Source organism: Atractosteus spatula, chromosome 14 (genome assembly GCF_055471065.1).
Source record: "Atractosteus spatula isolate fAtrSpa1 chromosome 14, fAtrSpa1.hap1, whole genome shotgun sequence".
NCBI lineage: Eukaryota > Metazoa > Chordata > Actinopteri > Semionotiformes > Lepisosteidae > Atractosteus > Atractosteus spatula.
In genome coordinates, this window is record NC_142719.1 from 12,578,144 (window position 1) to 12,600,614 (window position 22,471).

The 22,471-nt window shown below is 42.7% G+C and overlaps 2 protein-coding genes across 2 annotated transcripts; both read right to left on the reverse strand.

The window, feature by feature from the left end:
- Positions 1 to 39: 39 nt before the first annotated feature.
- On the reverse strand, positions 40 to 7,649 carry LOC148820648 (uncharacterized). The gene is made up of 10 exons (XM_088933103.1): positions 7,575 to 7,649; positions 6,668 to 6,794; positions 6,177 to 6,277; positions 5,702 to 5,771; positions 5,388 to 5,496; positions 5,095 to 5,128; positions 3,444 to 4,545; positions 1,233 to 2,989; positions 408 to 474; positions 40 to 158 (listed from the first exon to the last, which is right to left on the reverse strand). The coding sequence occupies exons 1-10, from the start codon at positions 7,647 to 7,649 to the stop codon at positions 40 to 42; spliced, it is 3,561 nt and encodes a 1,186-aa protein (XP_088789229.1).
- Positions 7,650 to 11,953: 4,304 nt separating this feature from the next.
- On the reverse strand, positions 11,954 to 19,164 carry LOC148820649 (uncharacterized). The gene is made up of 10 exons (XM_088933138.1): positions 19,090 to 19,164; positions 18,183 to 18,309; positions 17,692 to 17,792; positions 17,217 to 17,286; positions 16,903 to 17,011; positions 16,610 to 16,643; positions 14,959 to 16,060; positions 12,748 to 14,504; positions 12,403 to 12,469; positions 11,954 to 12,142 (listed from the first exon to the last, which is right to left on the reverse strand). The coding sequence occupies exons 1-10, from the start codon at positions 19,162 to 19,164 to the stop codon at positions 12,024 to 12,026; spliced, it is 3,561 nt and encodes a 1,186-aa protein (XP_088789264.1). The 3' UTR covers positions 11,954 to 12,023.
- Between the last annotated feature and the right edge of the window lie 3,307 nt (positions 19,165 to 22,471).

The following is a 22,471-nucleotide window of genomic DNA, read 5'->3' on the forward strand; positions in this document are numbered from 1 at the left end:
AAAATATTCTATATATTAAAATACGAGTTCTTCTGAAGATCAATCATCCAACACTGGCTTCACACAAACCAGTTTCCTCATTGCCTGTGAGAATAATTTAAAGATGTTTTTACGTTTCTTCTTGGACTTTTTAGTTTCCACTGCAGGAGATGGAGAATCTGAAAAGAGAGAGCAGAACATTTCTCCCATATTAAACTTTTGCTCAATAGAAAGCTTGAGTGTGTATGCTAAACATTAATGCACTTTAAAAACATCAGTTCACTTATTCAGTTGTTATGGTGTTGATAAGTTCCACAATAACGACATCAATTTTTAAACAAAAAGAGAACATTCCATGGAATGATGAGCAATCTCCATTTATCTGTAAATGACCAGGTGGGACATGCTATCATTTCTGGGGGACTCACCTGCTTGGTGGCCCTCAGCCTCACTGTATTGTGTTCCTTTATCAAGGCTCAGAGATTTCTGGCTGGCCTGTGTATAGACAAAGAACATGAGGTTAGATTATTCCATCACAAGCAATACTGTAACGACCAGTTCCTTCCGGACCCTATGCGGACGACACAGTCCGACGGAGTGGGGAAACACTAGGGAAACGTCATGCAGGAAAACGGGGCTGAAGACAGGGGGGCGTGTCCAAGGTGCGCTGGTGCACGGGGGAGGTGTGGCCGAGGCGAACAATCCTAGAGAGTAGTCCTTAGGGAATATCCAAAACACAAGGGTAAGTCCAAAACCAGAAGATCCATCAGAAGAAAGAATTAAAACCACGAAGGCCGGGTCGGAACCGGCGGACGGGGAACGGGAACAGAGGTTAAAACCTTAACGGGACCAGGCGCCTCCTGGTCCCGGACTCGCACGATATGGAAATCAGATGCAGAGCCCGGATGAGCGTCAGCGCCTGGCTTTTAAGGTGGGCTGGGAATAGGGAACAGGTGCAGAGAATAAAGTCTTAGTGAAAGGGCTGGAGCACCCTTAAGGAGGGGGAACTATAATCGTGACAAATACCAGGAAAAGCTCTTTGTATTAAGTTCCTACCCAAAAGTCCTCAATACTACGGGGCTATGCATCAGTTACTGGGGTGTGCAATTTGGGTAGTTAAGTAGAGAAATGTAAAAACTTCAAAAACTTTTTTATACTGTGTCTGCAGCTTTTCCACATGCTGCCAACAAAATGTTATATAAAAACAATCACTCCAAGCGTTTGACATCTACATTGCTCATCCCTGTGCTTACCTTTTTGGCCTCCTCCTTTATTTTTCCAGGCTTTCCCTTTTCATCTCTTGCTCTCTCCCGCAACGACAGTGGTTCAGCAGCCATGGCATAGCCTGAGCTGTTCTCCTTTAGAGCTGGGACCGAGCCTGGAGCTGCACTGTGAAAGGCTACTGAATCCAGGGCACCATCGACAGCTGCAGAACCCACTTGACAGGAGGCTTTCTGGCCAGAATGACTCTTCAGGTTTGTGGAGGAAAAGGTGTCTGATTTAGAAAGTTCACTTTGGCTGTTAGGTTGCAGACAGCTTTCATGTATTTCTACAGCCTCCTTCACAGCTGTGCAGCAGCTTTTTTCAGAAAGTACTTCTTCTGTGCCTCTGTCACAGCTCATCTCAGATTCCTTTGGGGCCAGGTCAAAAGTGCCAGCAGGCCCCGAGGAAAGGATACACGGACTGGAACATTCGCTCCCTGAAACCAGGATTTTTAAGACTTCGCGGGTCACATGTGCTATCATCCTTTTGATCACAGCCGGGCTTTGGGAAGCCACTGCTAACTGAAGGTCAAACTTTGAGCCCATTCTCTGGACAAGTTCTCTGTAAATGCAGCTCACAGCATTTTTAATCTTGTCAGGTGGTGGAAAGGTGGTGTTGTGTCCCTCCTCTTGGACTACAGACACCCCAGGGGCATTCATCAGTGCAGCCAAGGTTTGGTAAATCATATGCAAGGCCATCTGGCTAAACTGAAACCTTGGCAGCCCATCTGGCTTGGAAGAGGGATCCAGTGATTTTGAAAACTCAGGATCTATTTTCAGCAAAAGGCACGATACTACTTCCTCTACTAAACCTAAGGGCAAGGATATGGAAGGAGGATCAGCCTCCCTCAGATTTACAGTAGGGTGTCTTGTGCTCATATTGGTAGAAGACTTCTGGTGGGCAATCACAGACTTATTTGGTTTTAGTTTTAAAATCTCTTTAACCACAAGCAGTGCAGTGCTGTTGAGAACCACCTCATTCTTGGCAGCTACTGCAAACTGGATAATGTACATGGAATCATATCCCTTCTCCAGTTGTCTGAGAACACTGTGTACAATCTCACTGATGGTCCCGGATTGACAGCAGACATTGCTTTCTTCTCTCTTCTTGCAGACCGTCATCCCTGGGACAGCAGACAGCCGCTTCACCACATTATTGAACAGAGAGTGGATCAGGAATGTATGTTCAGACACATACCATGGGCTTCCTCCTCTACACAAATTTGGGACTATCTCCAAGAGCAGTGTGGAGATAATTTCTTTCACTGTTTCAGAACACACAGCGAGGCACTCTGAAGAGGGCACCGATGGTGCCGCTGCACAGCTTTGGCCACTGAATTTGACCAATTCATGTGTGGGGGAACAGGAGGATGAAGAATTTTCCCTGCTATTGTAAGACTTCAGTTGCTGCTGAAGAAGTGGGACACATATATTTTGGGAATGATTTGGAATTCTTTTGCCCGATCTGGACTGGCCCTTAGCTGATTCTCCCAAGTCCTTCAAAAATAGTTTGGGTCTCACCACCATCTCAGAAGAGCTCTCTTTATCAGAAACTCTCATTCCTGTTTCAGTGGGGTTTCTGCATGTCTGTTTGCTGTCAACCACTTCACAAGACATTCTGGTTCCGGAGAAGTCCTCATCCTGGACACATACGGTTTGGGGACTCTCTGCATACTGAACCCCTTTTGCACAGGCGTCCTCTTTGGCTGACACCCCTTCTATAGAGGGCAAGCCTGCCTGCCTGAGGTCTGTAAGAGAGAAATGGTTTGTGTTCACAAAAAAAATGTTCAATTTGGAGTGAGAACAAGAACTCAGATTCAGAAGCTTTATATCTCCTAAGATTGCTTTAACTTAACGGCGCTAAAGTGGAAAAAAAAATAAACTGAAGTGTCTAACATAAAACCACAGCTGACATGTTTTCCCATAATATCTATCCTGTAAAAAACAGACAAACAAGCCTACTTTTCAAGAGCCAGAAGTGTGTAATAGTGATTAAGGGCTATTTCCACATGGGACACTACTACTATACCAATGAGAAAGGTAACTTTACCATGAATAACCCCACAATAATGGCCTGCTTTTGATTAACATACAGTCTGTTAAATAAATAATACAAGTTGGTTCCATTAAGCAAGAAAAGAAAAACCCAATATTCATATACTCTGACAAGAATATTGAATGCGCAGGCAACTGAATACTCACCTTGATGATCAATGTACAACACTTTAATTGTAGAGGTGACAACAGTCATCTGAGATCCTATGAAGGATTTCATCATCAGGCTGCTGAGAACTGATAGTTTGTCATTGTACACCAGTGAACTGGGAGATGGGTGTTTTTTTGTCTCTTGCAGGCTGTTCTCTTTTCCAGGCAGGGATTTCAGATATAGCAATCTGTTTTCATTCGTGCAATGAGGAATACAATTCCATCCCTTGTTCACCTTGAAAGTGATGTATCGTGAGTGGTTAGGGAATTGCGCTGTCGGCTTCCCATCCAAATTCTCAATCTTCAGGGTGAAGATCTGAGGAGATCTGCTGAGTGTGATCAAGGTTATTCTGGAAGAGCATGGAGTATTTTTTGGATTGTAGGCAAAGGTCCGGTCCCTTTCATTGGCAACGCGAGTGGTCACTGCCCTTACAGTCATTGAAGGATGCACTCCTGAAGTCCGTGCTGACATTGATGATGCTTGCGATGATGAGACGCATTTCTGAATCTCTCTTCCAGTCCCATGGCCTTCAAGGGAAAATTCCTCTATAGCCATTTTTTGGACAGCCATGTCTACGCAGCTGAACTGAGGCTTGATCACCAGATTCTCTAAGGTGAGAGTTTTGACTGGTTTCTTGTTCATTATGACTTTCTGAGCCCTCACCTCAGATTTCTCAGGCAGGATTGATGTGATTGAATGGGAAAGGGGCTCATCCAGCTCCAAAACTGAATTGCAGTGTGTGAGATAGCGCTGGACTTGGTGGGATGGGTGCAGTGCTACCTCCCTGTCCTTTCTCTCACACGAGTCTTGACACATGGGGTTTATTATGGAATTAGAGACTGGATCCAGCCACAGAGGTGCCTTCTTCCTGGCCTGCCCCAAGGCATCTAAGTGAGTGAACTCACTGCAGGGAAACAAGTTGCTCAGCAAGGGGCTAAACAAGACTTTGGAGCTGCATGGGGACGCCTCCATATGCAGCACTTTCTGGGAGCACTGTTCCTCTCCAAGCTGTGGAATGGCATGGATCGGCCTGTGGCTCACTCTCTCCATTCTTGTTGTTATAATTTGCAAAATGAGGTTCTGCCCCTCATTTGTAGCCTATTAAAAAAAAGACAAATACAAGACAAACAAGTCCTTAATTGAACAGAAATACACTAAATGGGTCCCCACTTTGTTATTATTAGGATACACAAAACAACTTTAATACATTGTTACGGTATAATTGTATACATTCTGAAATCTGAAAAACAGTTGAATCAGGTGTGTTAGTCTCTGAGTCAAGTGAAAGTTACTGAAGCAGCTACCAGTATGGGATACCAGAGGTGACCAGTCTCCCTTAGTTTTATGAGATATCCTTAAAAAAGCTCTCGAGTTACCCCCAGAAAGGAGGTACCAGGTGCTGTTGAGTACTTGTTTCACTAGATGGCGGCATTGGCCAAAAAGCTGCCTGTACAGCACAGTCACTAGTGCTCAGTACAGCAAACAAATTCTCTACAAGATTGACATCATGTCATATCCTCCACACTTTGAAGACAACCTCAGTATATTGGGTGTATTTATCATACTGATAGTGATGCAGTGTCTAAAGCACACTACTCATCATTATGATTGTTTTGCCCCAAAGAACTTATACTCATATGTACTCACTATTCCTCTTATGTCCTTTACTATCTTCCTTTCTCTGTAAAAACATAAGCAATGGATTTTGATCAGTGCAAAATTACTTTAAAATCTGACAAACTCTTCAGAGAGTCCTGCACATTTAAAAATAAAGATGAATTACAAGGAATTATAAATAATATTTTTACTGATGTTTTACTGCATGGTGGCATATGGTAATACTCAGGATCGCACCTCTGCTTTACAAAATCTGAAACACATGACGTGACCATATATCTGCCCACTGAAATGACATACAAAATCAGAGAAGAAAGACTCACAAAGCAGAGCGCTTCTGATTCCTGAACTTCGTGACGATTCCTGAACTTTCTACTATAGATGAAGTGTGGCTCATCTTTCCCAAGAACATGAGATGGACAGAATCTGTTCCTGAAGAGAGGAGAAATATCCATTGCTTCAGTTCACTACGTCTGTTAATACAGGGCAGTTAGTAAGGCAAACATATCCCAGCCTGGTCTAAAAGCACTTGTGATTTTTGATTATTGGAAAAGATTTGTATGATTACAGATTTTCTTTATGGATGTATAACAGTGTGCGTTTGCCCTGAACCCTTCTTTGCCTCTGCTGGTCTTACTTGTTTCATTGCCAAAAACATCTGAGGCCTCTTTCTCTGTCTCCATGTCATTTTCAATTTCCAAAATACTCTGCAATTACACAAATAAAGTACAAAGATACTGTAAACAGCTAGCAAAGAAATCACTGTTTGCATCTGCTTCTATGAACAACATTTCAGAAATTCACTTGTATGTTCGCAGTTATTGTTTGAATATAACAAAACCACAAGGCCCAATTCTATCAGTCTGACAGAAGAGCTGTTCAAAGGTGTTTGGAAGTACAGTGATCAGTTTAAGTGACATAGAACTTTAGAAGCCAAGGTCATTGTTAAAAAGGTTATTCCAAGTTTTGACTTAAGGAAAGGACTAAAAGTAAGATACTGATTATGCTTTTGTGAATGCTCACTTTTCCATTAAAACACAATCCACCCCTGGATTCCACAATAGTCCTCAATAGTTGAGGTCCTTAAAATGTTTTCACCCTGTCTTACTTACAAATAAAAAGTTGCTCAGCATCAGGTGAGATCTGGGTTTGCAGACTGAAGAGATGTTCTCCTCAAGTGGACTGAGAACACTGACATCAGGGCTGCTGTCAGCTGTAAAAAAAACCCTATCATTAACTGCAATAATAGAAATACTAAGAGAGACTGTGCTCTCCCCCCTGATCACAGAAGACTCCACAGCTGAAACGTTGTGCCTCTTTTCTTTTCCTTTCAACATGGAATAAACCTTTACCTGTTCCTTTGCAACCTACACATGCTGACGCAGCTCCCTACTTGAATTTCTAATTCCCAGTACATAGCCCATTTCTCTCAAATAATAGACCTCATCTTAGAATACAGAAATGAGTGCAATAACTACGGTGCGACTGTGTAACAGCTGTATCGAGAATGAATGCTGTTATTGACAATGCAAGTAAAATGTGAATAATTAGAACTGCTAAGCTTCACAAGCTGCTTGTGAAGAGATGTCATGTTATTGCTTACCCTGGTCAGCGCCTGGGGGTATTTCTTTGACCTGTCCGGTCTTGGAAACGCTCCCATGATCTGCTGGTTCATCGCCAGCTTGCAGGTGAGCCTTGAGCTTGAGGGCCACTGTCTCCTGAAGTGCCTGCTGTTAGGGAAAGAGGAGAGACAGCCTGAATGAGAACACGCCACGCGAGTATATTTCAAACTTTATTACACTTCCCACCGTCCTCGATGTCTGTGATGTGTTAGTGAAGATAGCAAAAACAAGAAAACACACGGTTAAAATATAATAAATACATGCATATCTTTAAATTGTTTTTTGGCCGAGCATGCGTTCACTAACTTGATCGAGTCGTTCGTTAAAAGCCGGTTTTGAAGTAAAAATTCACATTTCACTTCCAGCTGAAGACTGACCTTAGTGACATTACTTTTTAAACAGAAAAAATAACAGTTGACATAAGAGCACCAAACCAGGCTATTCCTTTTGTCCAGTAGGCTTGGACTGTATTAAATATATGATTTTGAAAAACAGTGTCTTAAAGGATTGACTAGGATTGATTATTAAATAACCGAGTGTTAGATAAAATAATTAAAAGCGTTACAAGAATACATAAGTAAAACGTAATTGAACGTAACAACTTCGTCAATTTAAAGTAAACGACGTAAACTAGTTTAAAAGTATTTTGCTTTCCATTTTAACCTTTTAATTTTATTTGAACGTAACTGATATTAACTCCGCTTAACAGAATTGCAAGGAAAAACGTTAACGTTTTAAAACTGCTCACCAGCGATTAACAGGTTCATACATGCCTGGCTAGATATGTACATCATCTATAAAACAATGTAAATCTTTTATGTAAAAAGCTACTTTAATTGAAGTAATATGATGGAGGCGGCGCCCCGACCATAGCCTCCAGAGCATTACCTCAGAAACCATGTGATCGGTTTTAACAGGTGCAGGAACACTACCGCGGGCTTTCCTACGACGTCTTCTTCCCATCTTTCTCAGAATAAAGTGTGTTAATTGTTTATATTAATTCAATTATATTAAATTAGACAGAGCAAACGCGAGGAATTACACCGAGCTAGCTGCAGGTACAGTGTAATTTTAAAAAACCACGGTCCTTCTGTACTATGGCAACCTTTGTGACGTAACATACGGCATACCAGTTGTTGTGATTACGTCATCAATACTAACGGGGAATACATACTGTACATTAAAGCTATGTCCTTTTCACCCATCACACTCGAGGTATAGGCCATGTATATATACTTTATCTTTATATAATTTGTGACAGTCATCAAGTTAATGAAAGCAAATAAATAGCTTTGGCTTCAGCAAGAATATTTGTACAAATTCTTGTATAACAAAATATAATATTGTGTAACGAGTTTAGAAAGCCAACATAGTTTCTAAATATCCATCCATAAAACAGTACTGTACTAACATGATAAATGCTACAAATTCAAATATATCCATTCTTTCAACTAAATGCATCCTTTTAAATAAACATGAGCCACCTCTGAATGCAAAGTGAATGAGATTTCCCATATACGAATTCACACGGTAGGAGTGAAAACTTTGAAATGATCAGAGATTAATTTAAACCACTGTAAGAAAGAGAACAAAGCAGGAATTCAGAAACACAAGGAGAACAACTACAGTATAAGAATAGGATGATACTCTTGATGGAAACAAATGTCATTTGCGTGGAACAAAGTCAAATGAAGGCTACACCATCCATCTCCTCATACTGCAGTTGTATAGAAAATCAAGAATAGGAAGGCTCATTGTTGAACTGTGTTAGATAAAAATTAAGAAATTGAAAAAGGTTTTGAAAAAGTGTGTAGTGTTCCTTATAGCTTAACAACAGCTCTCAATTGTTTTCTTGCACAACATTTTTTTCTGGCAAATGCTTTACAATCGTCTTCCATGGTCTGATAATAAAGAAGTCAATTAAAAGAGTCAGCCAAGTCCTACAAGATTGCTCAGCTCTTGGCTGGGAGATGGAACAGTGTGGAGACGACAAGACTGGGCTGAAATGATCAGAGAACCAAGAGCTAAGGGATCCAATGCAGATGTCTACGTAGCTGCGCGGGGATTTCTAGGTGTTGTGGTCTTACTGTTTGACAGGAAAGGCTGTTCACCATCACAGCTTCCCAAGTGTCTGGACGTCTGTCATGTGGGCTCATCCTGCATGAGGTTCAGGAGAGGAGCAGGCAGTGCTGCACCAGGCCCAGCAAGCCAGTAGGCTGTGAAGTTGTCCTGGACACAGCGGGTGACAGCAGAGCAGCCCCTCCAGGCACGCGTCTGGGCTCCTGCCCACACCCGCATGGCTCCCACCACCCGGCCACCAGCCAGAGGAAACACCCAGGGCTCATGAGTGACCAGAAGAGTGAGCACTGGATCAGTACAGGACTGAAGAAGACGAGGGAAGAGACCTGCTGAGAACATGAAGAGAGACAAAAGAGCAGCAGCACTGATAACGGCTGCACTGACACACACTGAAGATCAAGGTTAGAAAGAACACTTTCAAACAATCCCACTGGATTGTTGGAAGATGCTGTTTATTAAGAAAATGGTAGACAAACAGGTGCTTTAGTGTTGGTTCCCATGCGTTCTCTATAACACTATACCATTGGGAAAGTCAACTCTGCGGAAGTCTTTTGAATTTTTAAACGCCCAAGACACTTCCTTACCTAAAAGGTTATAAGAGCGTGGAACAAGGTACCCAGCCCTGTTGTTAAAGACTGCATCAGTATCTTTCAGGAAATGGCTGCATGAATCATGTACGATCAAAAACCCACCGAAAAGTTATCAAAAGGGACCACTGTATGCTTATTTTTGTTAAAATTGCTTTTCTGTTTAAAAAAGCCATATCACAGACATTCACAAAAAGACAAACAGAAGTGACCAAATACGTAAAAATCTCTTGCTGTTTTGATTCTTTTACCTTCAGATAATTTTACAGAATTAGATTCAATTCTATTGGTTTTAGTCATATGGAGTCAGTGCACGATTTTAAATTGTATTAATAAGCGACGTGCACTAATGCAGGAGGTGTGTAACTTACAGAGTGCAGATGTCCCGCCTCGATCTGAAAAACTGACATCGAGATCGTCTTCCTAGGCATCTCTAATAAAAGATGAACACCTTCTTAGACAGTGAAAATTTGCTCATATATGCACTTTTTTTTCGGAGACTTTTGGCTTCTTATATTGTATAATGGCCAGTTCTGTGGCTGTAGTCCAATAGTGGAGCAGGGTGCGGAGGAACACAGTTGGGAAGGAGCAGGCCTCTGTCAGGTGGGCTCTGATGCCGTTTATGACTGTCTGATTCAGTCGTTCACCCCACTGATTGCCATTGGGTTGTATAAGGCCATACAAGTGTGTCGTATGTCCTGGTCAGCCAAACTCAGTGGACACAAACGGTGGCCCATTGCCGGTGGTGTTGTTGGTTGGTAACCCCAGTGGGCAAAGAGGGAATCCAGGAAGTCAATGACTGCCTGAGTGGTGACCGATCTAGTGGAGGCCATTTCAAGAGCAAATTAGAAACCATAATGAGGAAACTGTGATGGGGAAAGACACCATGCAGCTCCCCACAGATGTCCAGCTGGAGATGATCCCAGGGCTCGGCTGGCCAGTCTGGGGGCTGGATGTGGTTCGAGGCTCTCTGTTTTCCTACTTCCTACTTTCCCAGGAGGAAGGCTTCACAGTTCCTGATAAGTGTTTCGATGTCTCTGTCATTTCCTGGCCACGAAACCAGATCCAGACACTGCTGTTTGACTTTGACTATTCCCAAGTGGCCCTCGTGTGCCGTCTGCAACACTCGCACCTAAAGGCAGGCAGGAATAACAGCGCAGGTGCCCCGAACGACACACGACTCATTCCAGCAGGAGAGCTCATCTTTAACATGATGGAAGGGGCTCAGGTCAGTGGAGACCTTGGAGGGCCACCCCGAGTATATGAAAGTGTGGAGCTGGGAAAGCACTGGGTCCTGTCCTGAGGTCTGCTGAAGCTCCTGAAGAGAGGCTGTGGCTTAGAGTGGAGTAAGATAAGATAAGATCACTTTTTGGCCATATACAATTTCTTGTTTTCGGAATTTGCCTTTTTTCACAGACCCCAGCTTGCACTCCATAAGACACAGAGACAGGGAGAGAAGCTTTGGGGCAGAGCACAGGGGCAGCCATTTATACGGCACCCCTGGAGCAGTTGGGGTTAAGGGCCTTGCTCAGGGTCCCAACGGAGTAGGATTCCTCTGCCAGCCATGGGATACAAACCAGCAAGCTTCCAGCCACAGGCGCAGATCCTTAACCTCAGAGCCACCATGTAGGTGAGTTTGGGCTTGAGGATCACAGTTACCAGTTGTGCTGGGAGTGGAGCGGGACAGCAAGTCTGTCACTACATTGTCATCTCCGGGAACAAACTGCAGGGAAGAATTGTACCTGCGCTTGTATTGGTGAAGTTACTCGGACCAGCGGTGGAGCCTGAGCAGCCGGTGGCCAGTGCCTGATGTGGAGAGCAGTGCTGTAAGTGCCTGGTGGTCTGTCTGCATGTATGGCCAGGTACATGTCCCACCTTTCATGTGCCCAAACGCAGGCTAAGACCTCTCTCTCTCACCCATGAGCACTTCTGTCTTGTCGTGCAGAGAACCCGGGAGGGAGTGAGCCATCAAGATCCCCTTTGTGCCAGACCCCGGTATCCCCATATTACCACGACAGTGTCACATGAACCAACACTGCATGTCGACATAACAGGTAAGTAATCCTGTGTTTAATTTGCTCATTAATATAGCTGCGATCAGTGGTGACAGAACCATTCTCTTTATGTTTCAAATTGTTCCACACCTGGGCTGCTATCTGCCTGGCTTTTATATGTTCTCTCTGTGTTCACATGACTTTCCTACCGCAACACAAAGGCATGCTTTAGTGTCACACATGGTGAACCTTCAATGCAGAAACCTTGATTGCTTTTATAGCCAACTACGCCTTCTAGCAATTTTAAAGGATGTTAGGACCCTTTTCTTCTGCAAAAGGATAGATATACAGTATATCTCCCAGAACCAAGACTGCACCAACAAACCAGACAAGACAGTCATACTTCATAATTCCCTTTTTATTGCGTAGCAATTACAATATCTATTACTGCCTACCCAACACAGTATACAGCATGTACGGATCATTCTAAGCTGCTGAAACATCTGGTTGAAAGATTGTCCTAAATGACACTCTGGTCATGCTGATGACGTTGGGCTATTGACACCTGCTGCCTCACACCCATTCTTTCATTCCGTGACATTAAATTTTAAAAATGGAGTTTTTTTCCTTAAAATGCTAAAATATTCTATATATTAAAATACGACTTCTTCTGAAGATCAATCATCCAACACTGGCTTCACACAAACCAGTTTCCTCATTGCCTGTGAGAATAATTTAAAGATGTTTTTACGTTTCTTCTTGGACTTTTTAGTTTCCACTGCAGGAGATGGAGAATCTGAAAAGAGAGAGCAGAACATTTCTCCCATATTAAACTTTTGCTCAATAGAAAGCTTGAGTGTGTATGCTAAAAATAAAAAAAACATTAATGCACTTTAAAAACATCAGTTCACTTATTCAGTTGTTATGGTGTTGATAAGTTCCACAATAACGACATCAATTTTTAAACAAAAAGAGAACATTCCATGGAATGATGAGCAATCTCCATTTATCTGTAAATGACCAGGTGGGACATGCTATCATTTCTGGGGGACTCACCTGCTTGGTGGCCCTCAGCCTCACTGTATTGTGTTCCTTTATCAAGGCTCAGAGATTTCTGGCTGGCCTGTGTATAGACAAAGAACATGAGGTTAGATTATTCCATCACAAGCAATACCAGGAAAAGCTCTTTGTATTAAGTTCCTACCCAAAAGTCCTCAATACTACGGGGCTATGCATCAGTTACTGGGGTGTGCAATTTGGGTAGTTAAGTAGAGAAATGTAAAAACTTCAAAAACTTTTTTATACTGTGTCTGCAGCTTTTCCACATGCTGCCAACAAAATGTTATATAAAAACAATCACTCCAAGCGTTTGACATCTACATTGCTCATCCCTGTGCTTACCTTTTTGGCCTCCTCCTTTATTTTTCCAGGCTTTCCCTTTTCATCTCTTGCTCTCTCCCGCAACGACAGTGGTTCAGCAGCCATGGCATAGCCTGAGCTGTTCTCCTTTAGAGCTGGGACCGAGCCTGGAGCTGCACTGTGAAAGGCTACTGAATCCAGGGCACCATCGACAGCTGCAGAACCCACTTGACAGGAGGCTTTCTGGCCAGAATGACTCTTCAGGTTTGTGGAGGAAAAGGTGTCTGATTTAGAAAGTTCACTTTGGCTGTTGGGTTGCAGACAGCTTTCATGTATTTCTACAGCCTCCTTCACAGCTGTGCAGCAGCTTTTTTCAGAAAGTACTTCTTCTGTGCCTCTGTCACAGCTCATCTCAGATTCCTTTGGGGCCAGGTCAAAAGTGCCAGCAGGCCCCGAGGAAAGGATACACGGACTGGAACATTCGCTCCCTGAAACCAGGATTTTTAAGACTTCGCGGGTCACATGTGCTATCATCCTTTTGATCACAGCCGGGCTTTGGGAAGCCACTGCTAACTGAAGGTCAAACTTTGAGCCCATTCTCTGGACAAGTTCTCTGTAAATGCAGCTCACAGCATTTTTAATCTTGTCAGGTGGTGGAAAGGTGGTGTTGTGTCCCTCCTCTTGGACTACAGACACCCCAGGGGCATTCATCAGTGCAGCCAAGGTTTGGTAAATCATATGCAAGGCCATCTGGCTAAACTGAAACCTTGGCAGCCCATCTGGCTTGGAAGAGGGATCCAGTGATTTTGAAAACTCAGGATCTATTTTCAGCAAAAGGCACGATACTACTTCCTCTACTAAACCTAAGGGCAAGGATATGGAAGGAGGATCAGCCTCCCTCAGATTTACAGTAGGGTGTCTTGTGCTCATATTGGTAGAAGACTTCTGGTGGGCAATCACAGACTTATTTGGTTTTAGTTTTAAAATCTCTTTAACCACAAGCAGTGCAGTGCTGTTGAGAACCACCTCATTCTTGGCAGCTACTGCAAACTGGATAATGTACATGGAATCATATCCCTTCTCCAGTTGTCTGAGAACACTGTGTACAATCTCACTGATGGTCCCGGATTGACAGCAGACATTGCTTTCTTCTCTCTTCTTGCAGACCGTCATCCCTGGGACAGCAGACAGCCGCTTCACCACATTATTGAACAGAGAGTGGATCAGGAATGTATGTTCAGACACATACCATGGGCTTCCTCCTCTACACAAATTTGGGACTATCTCCAAGAGCAGTGTGGAGATAATTTCTTTCACTGTTTCAGAACACACAGCGAGGCACTCTGAAGAGGGCACCGATGGTGCCGCTGCACAGCTTTGGCCACTGAATTTGACCAATTCATGTGTGGGGGAACAGGAGGATGAAGAATTTTCCCTGCTATTGTAAGACTTCAGTTGCTGCTGAAGAAGTGGGACACATATATTTTGGGAATGATTTGGAATTCTTTTGCCCGATCTGGACTGGCCCTTAGCTGATTCTCCCAAGTCCTTCAAAAATAGTTTGGGTCTCACCACCATCTCAGAAGAGCTCTCTTTATCAGAAACTCTCATTCCTGTTTCAGTGGGGTTTCTGCATGTCTGTTTGCTGTCAACCACTTCACAAGACATTCTGGTTCCGGAGAAGTCCTCATCCTGGACACATACGGTTTGGGGACTCTCTGCATACTGAACCCCTTTTGCACAGGCGTCCTCTTTGGCTGACACCCCTTCTATAGAGGGCAAGCCTGCCTGCCTGAGGTCTGTAAGAGAGAAATGGTTTGTGTTCACAAAAAAAATGTTCAATTTGGAGTGAGAACAAGAACTCAGATTCAGAAGCTTTATATCTCCTAAGATTGCTTTAACTTAACGGCGCTAAAGTGGAAAAAAAAATAAACTGAAGTGTCTAACATAAAACCACAGCTGACATGTTTTCCCATAATATCTATCCTGTAAAAAACAGACAAACAAGCCTACTTTTCAAGAGCCAGAAGTGTGTAATAGTGATTAAGGGCTATTTCCACATGGGACACTACTACTATACCAATGAGAAAGGTAACTTTACCATGAATAACCCCACAATAATGGCCTGCTTTTGATTAACATACAGTCTGTTAAATAAATAATACAAGTTGGTTCCATTAAGCAAGAAAAGAAAAACCCAATATTCATATACTCTGACAAGAATATTGAATGCGCAGGCAACTGAATACTCACCTTGATGATCAATGTACAACACTTTAATTGTAGAGGTGACAACAGTCATCTGAGATCCTATGAAGGATTTCATCATCAGGCTGCTGAGAACTGATAGTTTGTCATTGTACACCAGTGAACTGGGAGATGGGTGTTTTTTTGTCTCTTGCAGGCTGTTCTCTTTTCCAGGCAGGGATTTCAGATATAGCAATCTGTTTTCATTCGTGCAATGAGGAATACAATTCCATCCCTTGTTCACCTTGAAAGTGATGTATCGTGAGTGGTTAGGGAATTGCGCTGTCGGCTTCCCATCCAAATTCTCAATCTTCAGGGTGAAGATCTGAGGAGATCTGCTGAGTGTGATCAAGGTTATTCTGGAAGAGCATGGAGTATTTTTTGGATTGTAGGCAAAGGTCCGGTCCCTTTCATTGGCAACGCGAGTGGTCACTGCCCTTACAGTCATTGAAGGATGCACTCCTGAAGTCCGTGCTGACATTGATGATGCTTGCGATGATGAGACGCATTTCTGAATCTCTCTTCCAGTCCCATGGCCTTCAAGGGAAAATTCCTCTATAGCCATTTTTTGGACAGCCATGTCTACGCAGCTGAACTGAGGCTTGATCACCAGATTCTCTAAGGTGAGAGTTTTGACTGGTTTCTTGTTCATTATGACTTTCTGAGCCCTCACCTCAGATTTCTCAGGCAGGATTGATGTGATTGAATGGGAAAGGGGCTCATCCAGCTCCAAAACTGAATTGCAGTGTGTGAGATAGCGCTGGACTTGGTGGGATGGGTGCAGTGCTACCTCCCTGTCCTTTCTCTCACACGAGTCTTGACACATGGGGTTTATTATGGAATTAGAGACTGGATCCAGCCACAGAGGTGCCTTCTTCCTGGCCTGCCCCAAGGCATCTAAGTGAGTGAACTCACTGCAGGGAAACAAGTTGCTCAGCAAGGGGCTAAACAAGACTTTGGAGCTGCATGGGGACGCCTCCATATGCAGCACTTTCTGGGAGCACTGTTCCTCTCCAAGCTGTGGAATGGCATGGATCGGCCTGTGGCTCACTCTCTCCATTCTTGTTGTTATAATTTGCAAAATGAGGTTCTGCCCCTCATTTGTAGCCTATTAAAAAAAAGACAAATACAAGACAAACAAGTCCTTAATTGAACAGAAATACACTAAATGGGTCCCCACTTTTTTATTATTAGGATACACAAAACAACTTTAATACATTGTTACGGTATAATTGTATACATTCTGAAATCTGAAAAACAGTTGAATCAGGTGTGTTAGTCTCTGAGTCAAGTGAAAGTTACTGAAGCAGCTACCAGTATGGGATACCAGAGGTGACCAGTCTCCCTTAGTTTTATGAGATATCCTTAAAAAAGCTGTCGAGTCACCCCCAGAAAGGAGGTACCAGGTGCTGTTGAGTACTTGTTTCACTAGATGGCGGCATTGGCCAAAAAGCTGCCTGTACAGCACAGTCACTAGTGCTCAGTACAGCAAACAAATTCTCTACAAGATTGACATCATGTCATATCCTCCACACTTTGAAGACAACCTCAGTATATTGGGTGTATTTATCATACTGATAGTGATGCAGTGTCTAAAGCACACTACTCATTATTATGATTGTTTTGCCCCAAAGAACTTATACTCATATGTACTCACTATTCCTCTTATGTCCTTTACTATCTTCCTTTCTCTGTAAAAACATAAGCAATGGATTTTGATCAGTGCAAAATTACTTTAAAATCTGACAAACTCTTCAGAGAGTCCTGCACATTTAAAAATAAAGATGAATTACAAGGAATTATAAATAATATTTTTACTGATGTTTTACTGCATGGTGGCATATGGTAATACTCAGGATCGCACCTCTGCTTTACAAAATCTGAAACACATGACGTGACCATATATCTGCCCACTGAAATGACATACAAAATCAGAGAAGAAAGACTCACAAAGCAGAGCGCTTCTGATTCCTGAACTTCGTGACGATTCCTGAACTTTCTACTATAGATGAAGTGTGGCTCATCTTTCCCAAGAACATGAGATGGACAGAATCTGTTCCTGAAGAGAGGAGAAATATCCATTGCTTCAGTTCACTACGTCTGTTAATACAGGGCAGTTAGTAAGGCAAACATATCCCAGCCTGGTCTAAAAGCACTTGTGATTTTTGATTATTGGAAAAGATTTGTATGATTAAAGATTGTCTTTATGGATGTATAACAGTGTGCGTTTGCCCTGAACCCTTCTTTGCCTCTGCTGGTCTTACTTGTTTCATTGCCAAAAACATCTGAGGCCTCTTTCTCTGTCTCCATGTCATTTTCAATTTCCAAAATACTCTGCAATTACACAAATAAAGTAGAAAGATACTGTAAACAGCTAGCAAAGAAATCACTGTTTGCATCTGCTTCTATGAACAACATTTCAGAAATTCACTTGTATGTTCGCAGTTATTGTTTGAATATAACAAAACCACAAGGCCCAATTCTATCAGTCTGACAGAAGAGCTGTTCAAAGGTGTTTGGAAGTACAGTGATCAGTTTAAGTGACATAGAACTTTAGAAGCCAAGGTCATTGTTAAAAAGGTTATTCCAAGTTTTGACTTAAGGAAAGGACTAAAAGTAAGATACTGATTATGCTTTTGTGAATGCTCACTTTTCCATTAAAACACAATCCACCCCTGGATTCCACAATAGTCCTCAATAGTTGAGGTCCTTAAAATGTTTTCACCCTGTCTTACTTACAAATAAAAAGTTGCTCAGCATCAGGTGAGATCTGGGTTTGCAGACTGAAGAGATGTTCTCCTCAAGTGGACTGAGAACACTGACATCAGGGCTGCTGTCAGCTGTAAAAAAAAACCTATCATTAACTGCAATAATAGAAATACTAAGAGAGACTGTGCTCTCCCCCCTGATCACAGAAGACTCCACAGCTGAAACGTTGTGCCTCTTTTCTTTTCCTTTCAACATGGAATAAACCTTTACCTGTTCCTTTGCAACCTACACATGCTGACGCAGCTCCCTACTTGAATTTCTAATTCCCAGTACATAGCCCATTTCTCTCAAATAATAGACCTCATCTTAGAATACAGAAATGAGTGCAATAACTACGGTGCGACTGTGTAACAGCTGTATCGAGAATGAATGCTGTTATTGACAATGCAAGTAAAATGTGAATAATTAGAACTGCTAAGCTTCACAAGCTGCTTGTGAAGAGATGTCATGTTATTGCTTACCCTGGTCAGCGCCTGGGGGTATTTCTTTGACCTGTCCGGTCTTGGAAACGCTCCCATGATCTGCTGGTTCATCGCCAGCTTGCAGGTGAGCCTTGAGCTTGAGGGCCACTGTCTCCTGAAGTGCCTGCTGTTAGGGAAAGAGGAGAGACAGCCTGAATGAGAACACGCCACGCGAGTATATTTCAAACTTTATTACACTTCCCACCGTCCTCGATGTCTGTGATGTGTTAGTGAAGATAGCAAAAACAAGAAAACACACGGTTAAAATATAATAAATACATGCATATCTTTAAATTGTTTTTTGGCCGAGCATGCGTTCACTAACTTGATCGAGTCGTTCGTTAAAAGCCGGTTTTGAAGTAAAAATTCACATTTCACTTCCAGCTGAAGACTGACCTTAGTGACATTACTTTTTAAACAGAAAAAATAACAGTTGACATAAGAGCACCAAACCAGGCTATTCCTTTTGTCCAGTAGGCTTGGACTGTATTAAATATATGATTTTGAAAAACAGTGTCTTAAAGGATTGACTAGGATTGATTATTAAATAACCGAGTGTTAGATAAAATAATTAAAAGCGTTACAAGAATACATAAGTAAAACGTAATTGAACGTAACAACTTCGTCAATTTAAAGTAAACGACGTAAACTAGTTTAAAAGTATTTTGCTTTCCATTTTAACCTTTTAATTTTATTTGAACGTAACTGATATTAACTCCGCTTAACAGAATTGCAAGGAAAAACGTTAACGTTTTAAAACTGCTCACCAGCGATTAACAGGTTCATACATGCCTGGCTAGATATGTACATCATCTATAAAACAATGTAAATCTTTTATGTAAAAAGCTACTTTAATTGAAGTAATATGATGGAGGCGGCGCCCCGACCATAGCCTCCAGAGCATTACCTCAGAAACCATGTGATCGGTTTTAACAGGTGCAGGAACACTACCGCGGGCTTTCCTACGACGTCTTCTTCCCATCTTTCTCAGAATAAAGTGTGTTAATTGTTTATATTAATTCAATTATATTAAATTAGACAGAGCAAACGCGAGGAATTACACCAAGCTAGCTGCAGGTACAGTGTAATTTTAAAAAACCACGGTCCTTCTGTACTATGGCAACCTTTGTGACGTAACATACGGCATACCAGTTGTTGTGATTACGTCATCAATACTAACGGGGAATACATACTGTACATTAAAGCTATGTCCTTTTCACCCATCACACTCGAGGTATAGGCCATGTATATATACTTTATCTTTATATAATTTGTGACAGTCATCAAGTTAATGAAAGCAAATAAATAGCTTTGGCTTCAGCAAGAATATTTGTACAAATTCTTGTATAACAAAATATAATATTGTGTAACGAGTTTAGAAAGCCAACATAGTTTCTAAATATCCATCCATAAAACAGTACTGTACTAACATGATAAATGCTACAAATTCAAATATATCCATTCTTTCAACTAAATGCATCCTTTTAAATAAACATGAGCCACCTCTGAATGCAAAGTGAATGAGATTTCCCATATACGAATTCACACGGTAGGAGTGAAAACTTTGAAATGATCAGAGATTAATTTAAACCACTGTAAGAAAGAGAACAAAGCAGGAATTCAGAAACACAAGGAGAACAACTACAGTATAAGAATAGGATGATACTCTTGATGGAAACAAATGTCATTTGCGTGGAACAAAGTCAAATGAAGGCTACACCATCCATCTCCTCATACTGCAGTTGTATAGAAAATCAAGAATAGGAAGGCTCATTGTTGAACTGTGTTAGATAAAAATTAAGAAATTGAAAAAGGTTTTGAAAAAGTGTGTAGTGTTCCTTATAGCTTAACAACAGCTCTCAATTGTTTTCTTGCACAACATTTTTTTCTGGCAAATGCTTTACAATCGTCTTCCATGGTCTGATAATAAAGAAGTCAATTAAAAGAGTCAGCCAAGTCCTACAAGATTGCTCAGCTCTTGGCTGGGAGATGGAACAGTGTGGAGACGACAAGACTGGGCTGAAATGATCAGAGAACCAAGAGCTAAGGGATCCAATGCAGATGTCTACGTAGCTGCGCGGGGATTTCTAGGTGTTGTGGTCTTACTGTTTGACAGGAAAGGCTGTTCACCATCACAGCTTCCCAAGTGTCTGGACGTCTGTCATGTGGGCTCATCCTGCATGAGGTTCAGGAGAGGAGCAGGCAGTGCTGCACCAGGCCCAGCAAGCCAGTAGGCTGTGAAGTTGTCCTGGACACAGCGGGTGACAGCAGAGCAGCCCCTCCAGGCACGCGTCTGGGCTCCTGCCCACACCCGCATGGCTCCCACCACCCGGCCACCAGCCAGAGGAAACACCCAGGGCTCATGAGTGACCAGAAGAGTGAGCACTGGATCAGTACAGGACTGAAGAAGACGAGGGAAGAGACCTGCTGAGAACATGAAGAGAGACAAAAGAGCAGCAGCACTGATAACGGCTGCACTGACACACACTGAAGATCAAGGTTAGAAAGAACACTTTCAAACAATCCCACTGGATTGTTGGAAGATGCTGTTTATTAAGAAAATGGTAGACAAACAGGTGCTTTAGTGTTGGTTCCCATGCATTCTCTATAACACTATACCATTGGGAAAGTCAACTCTGCGGAAGTCTTTTGAATTTTTAAACGCCCAAGACACTTCCTTACCTAAAAGGTTATAAGAGCGTGGAACAAGGTACCCAGCCCTGTTGTTAAAGACTGCATCAGTATCTTTCAGGAAATGGCTGCATGAATCATGTACGATCAAAAACCCACCGAAAAGTTATCAAAAGGGACCACTGTATGCTTATTTTTGTTAAAATTGCTTTTCTGTTTAAAAAAGCCATATCACAGACATTCACAAAAAGACAAACAGAAGTGACCAAATACGTAAAAATCTCTTGCTGTTTTGATTCTTTTACCTTCAGATAATTTTACAGAATTAGATTCAATTCTATTGGTTTTAGTCATATGGAGTCAGTGCACGATTTTAAATTGTATTAATAAGCGACGTGCACTAATGCAGGAGGTGTGTAACTTACAGAGTGCAGATGTCCCGCCTCGATCTGAAAAACTGACATCGAGATCGTCTTCCTAGGCATCTCTAATAAAAGATGAACACCTTCTTAGACAGTGAAAATTTGCTCATATATGCACTTTTTTTTCGGAGACTTTTGGCTTCTTATATTGTATAATGGCCAGTTCTGTGGCTGTAGTCCAATAGTGGAGCAGGGTGCGGAGGAACACAGTTGGGAAGGAGCAGGCCTCTGTCAGGTGGGCTCTGATGCCGTTTATGACTGTCTGATTCAGTCGTTCACCCCACTGATTGCCATTGGGTTGTATAAGGCCATACAAGTGTGTCGTATGTCCTGGTCAGCCAAACTCAGTGGACACAAACGGTGGCCCATTGCCGGTTGGGTTGTTGGTTGGTAACCCCAGTGGGCAAAGAGGGAATCCAGGAAGTCAATGACTGCCTGAGTGGTGACCGATCTAGTGGAGGCCATTTCAAGAGCAAATTAGAAACCATAATGAGGAAACTGTGATGGGGAAAGACACCATGCAGCTCCCCACAGATGTCCAGCTGGAGATGATCCCAGGGCTCGGCTGGCCAGTCTGGGGGCTGGATGTGGTTCGAGGCTCTCTGTTTTCCTACTTCCTACTTTCCCAGGAGGAAGGCTTCACAGTTCCTGATAAGTGTTTCGATGTCTCTGTCATTTCCTGGCCACGAAACCAGATCCAGACACTGCTGTTTGACTTTGACTATTCCCAAGTGGCCCTCATGTGCCATCTGCAACACTCGCACCTAAAGGCAGGCAGGAATAACAGCGCAGGTGCCCCGAACGACACACGACTCATTCCAGCAGGAGAGCTCATCTTTAACATGATGGAAGGGGCTCAGGTCAGTGGAGACCTTGGAGGGCCACCCCGAGTATATGAAAGTGTGGAGCTGGGAAAGCACTGGGTCCTGTCCTGAGGTCTGCTGAAGCTCCTGAAGAGAGGCTGTGGCTTAGAGTGGAGTAAGATAAGATAAGATCACTTTTTGGCCATATACAATTTCTTGTTTTCGGAATTTGCCTTTTTTCACAGACCCCAGCTTGCACTCCATAAGACACAGAGACAGGGAGAGAAGCTTTGGGGCAGAGCACAGGGGCAGCCATTTATACGGCACCCCTGGAGCAGTTGGGGTTAAGGGCCTTGCTCAGGGTCCCAACGGAGTAGGATTCCTCTGCCAGCCATGGGATACAAACCAGCAAGCTTCCAGCCACAGGCGCAGA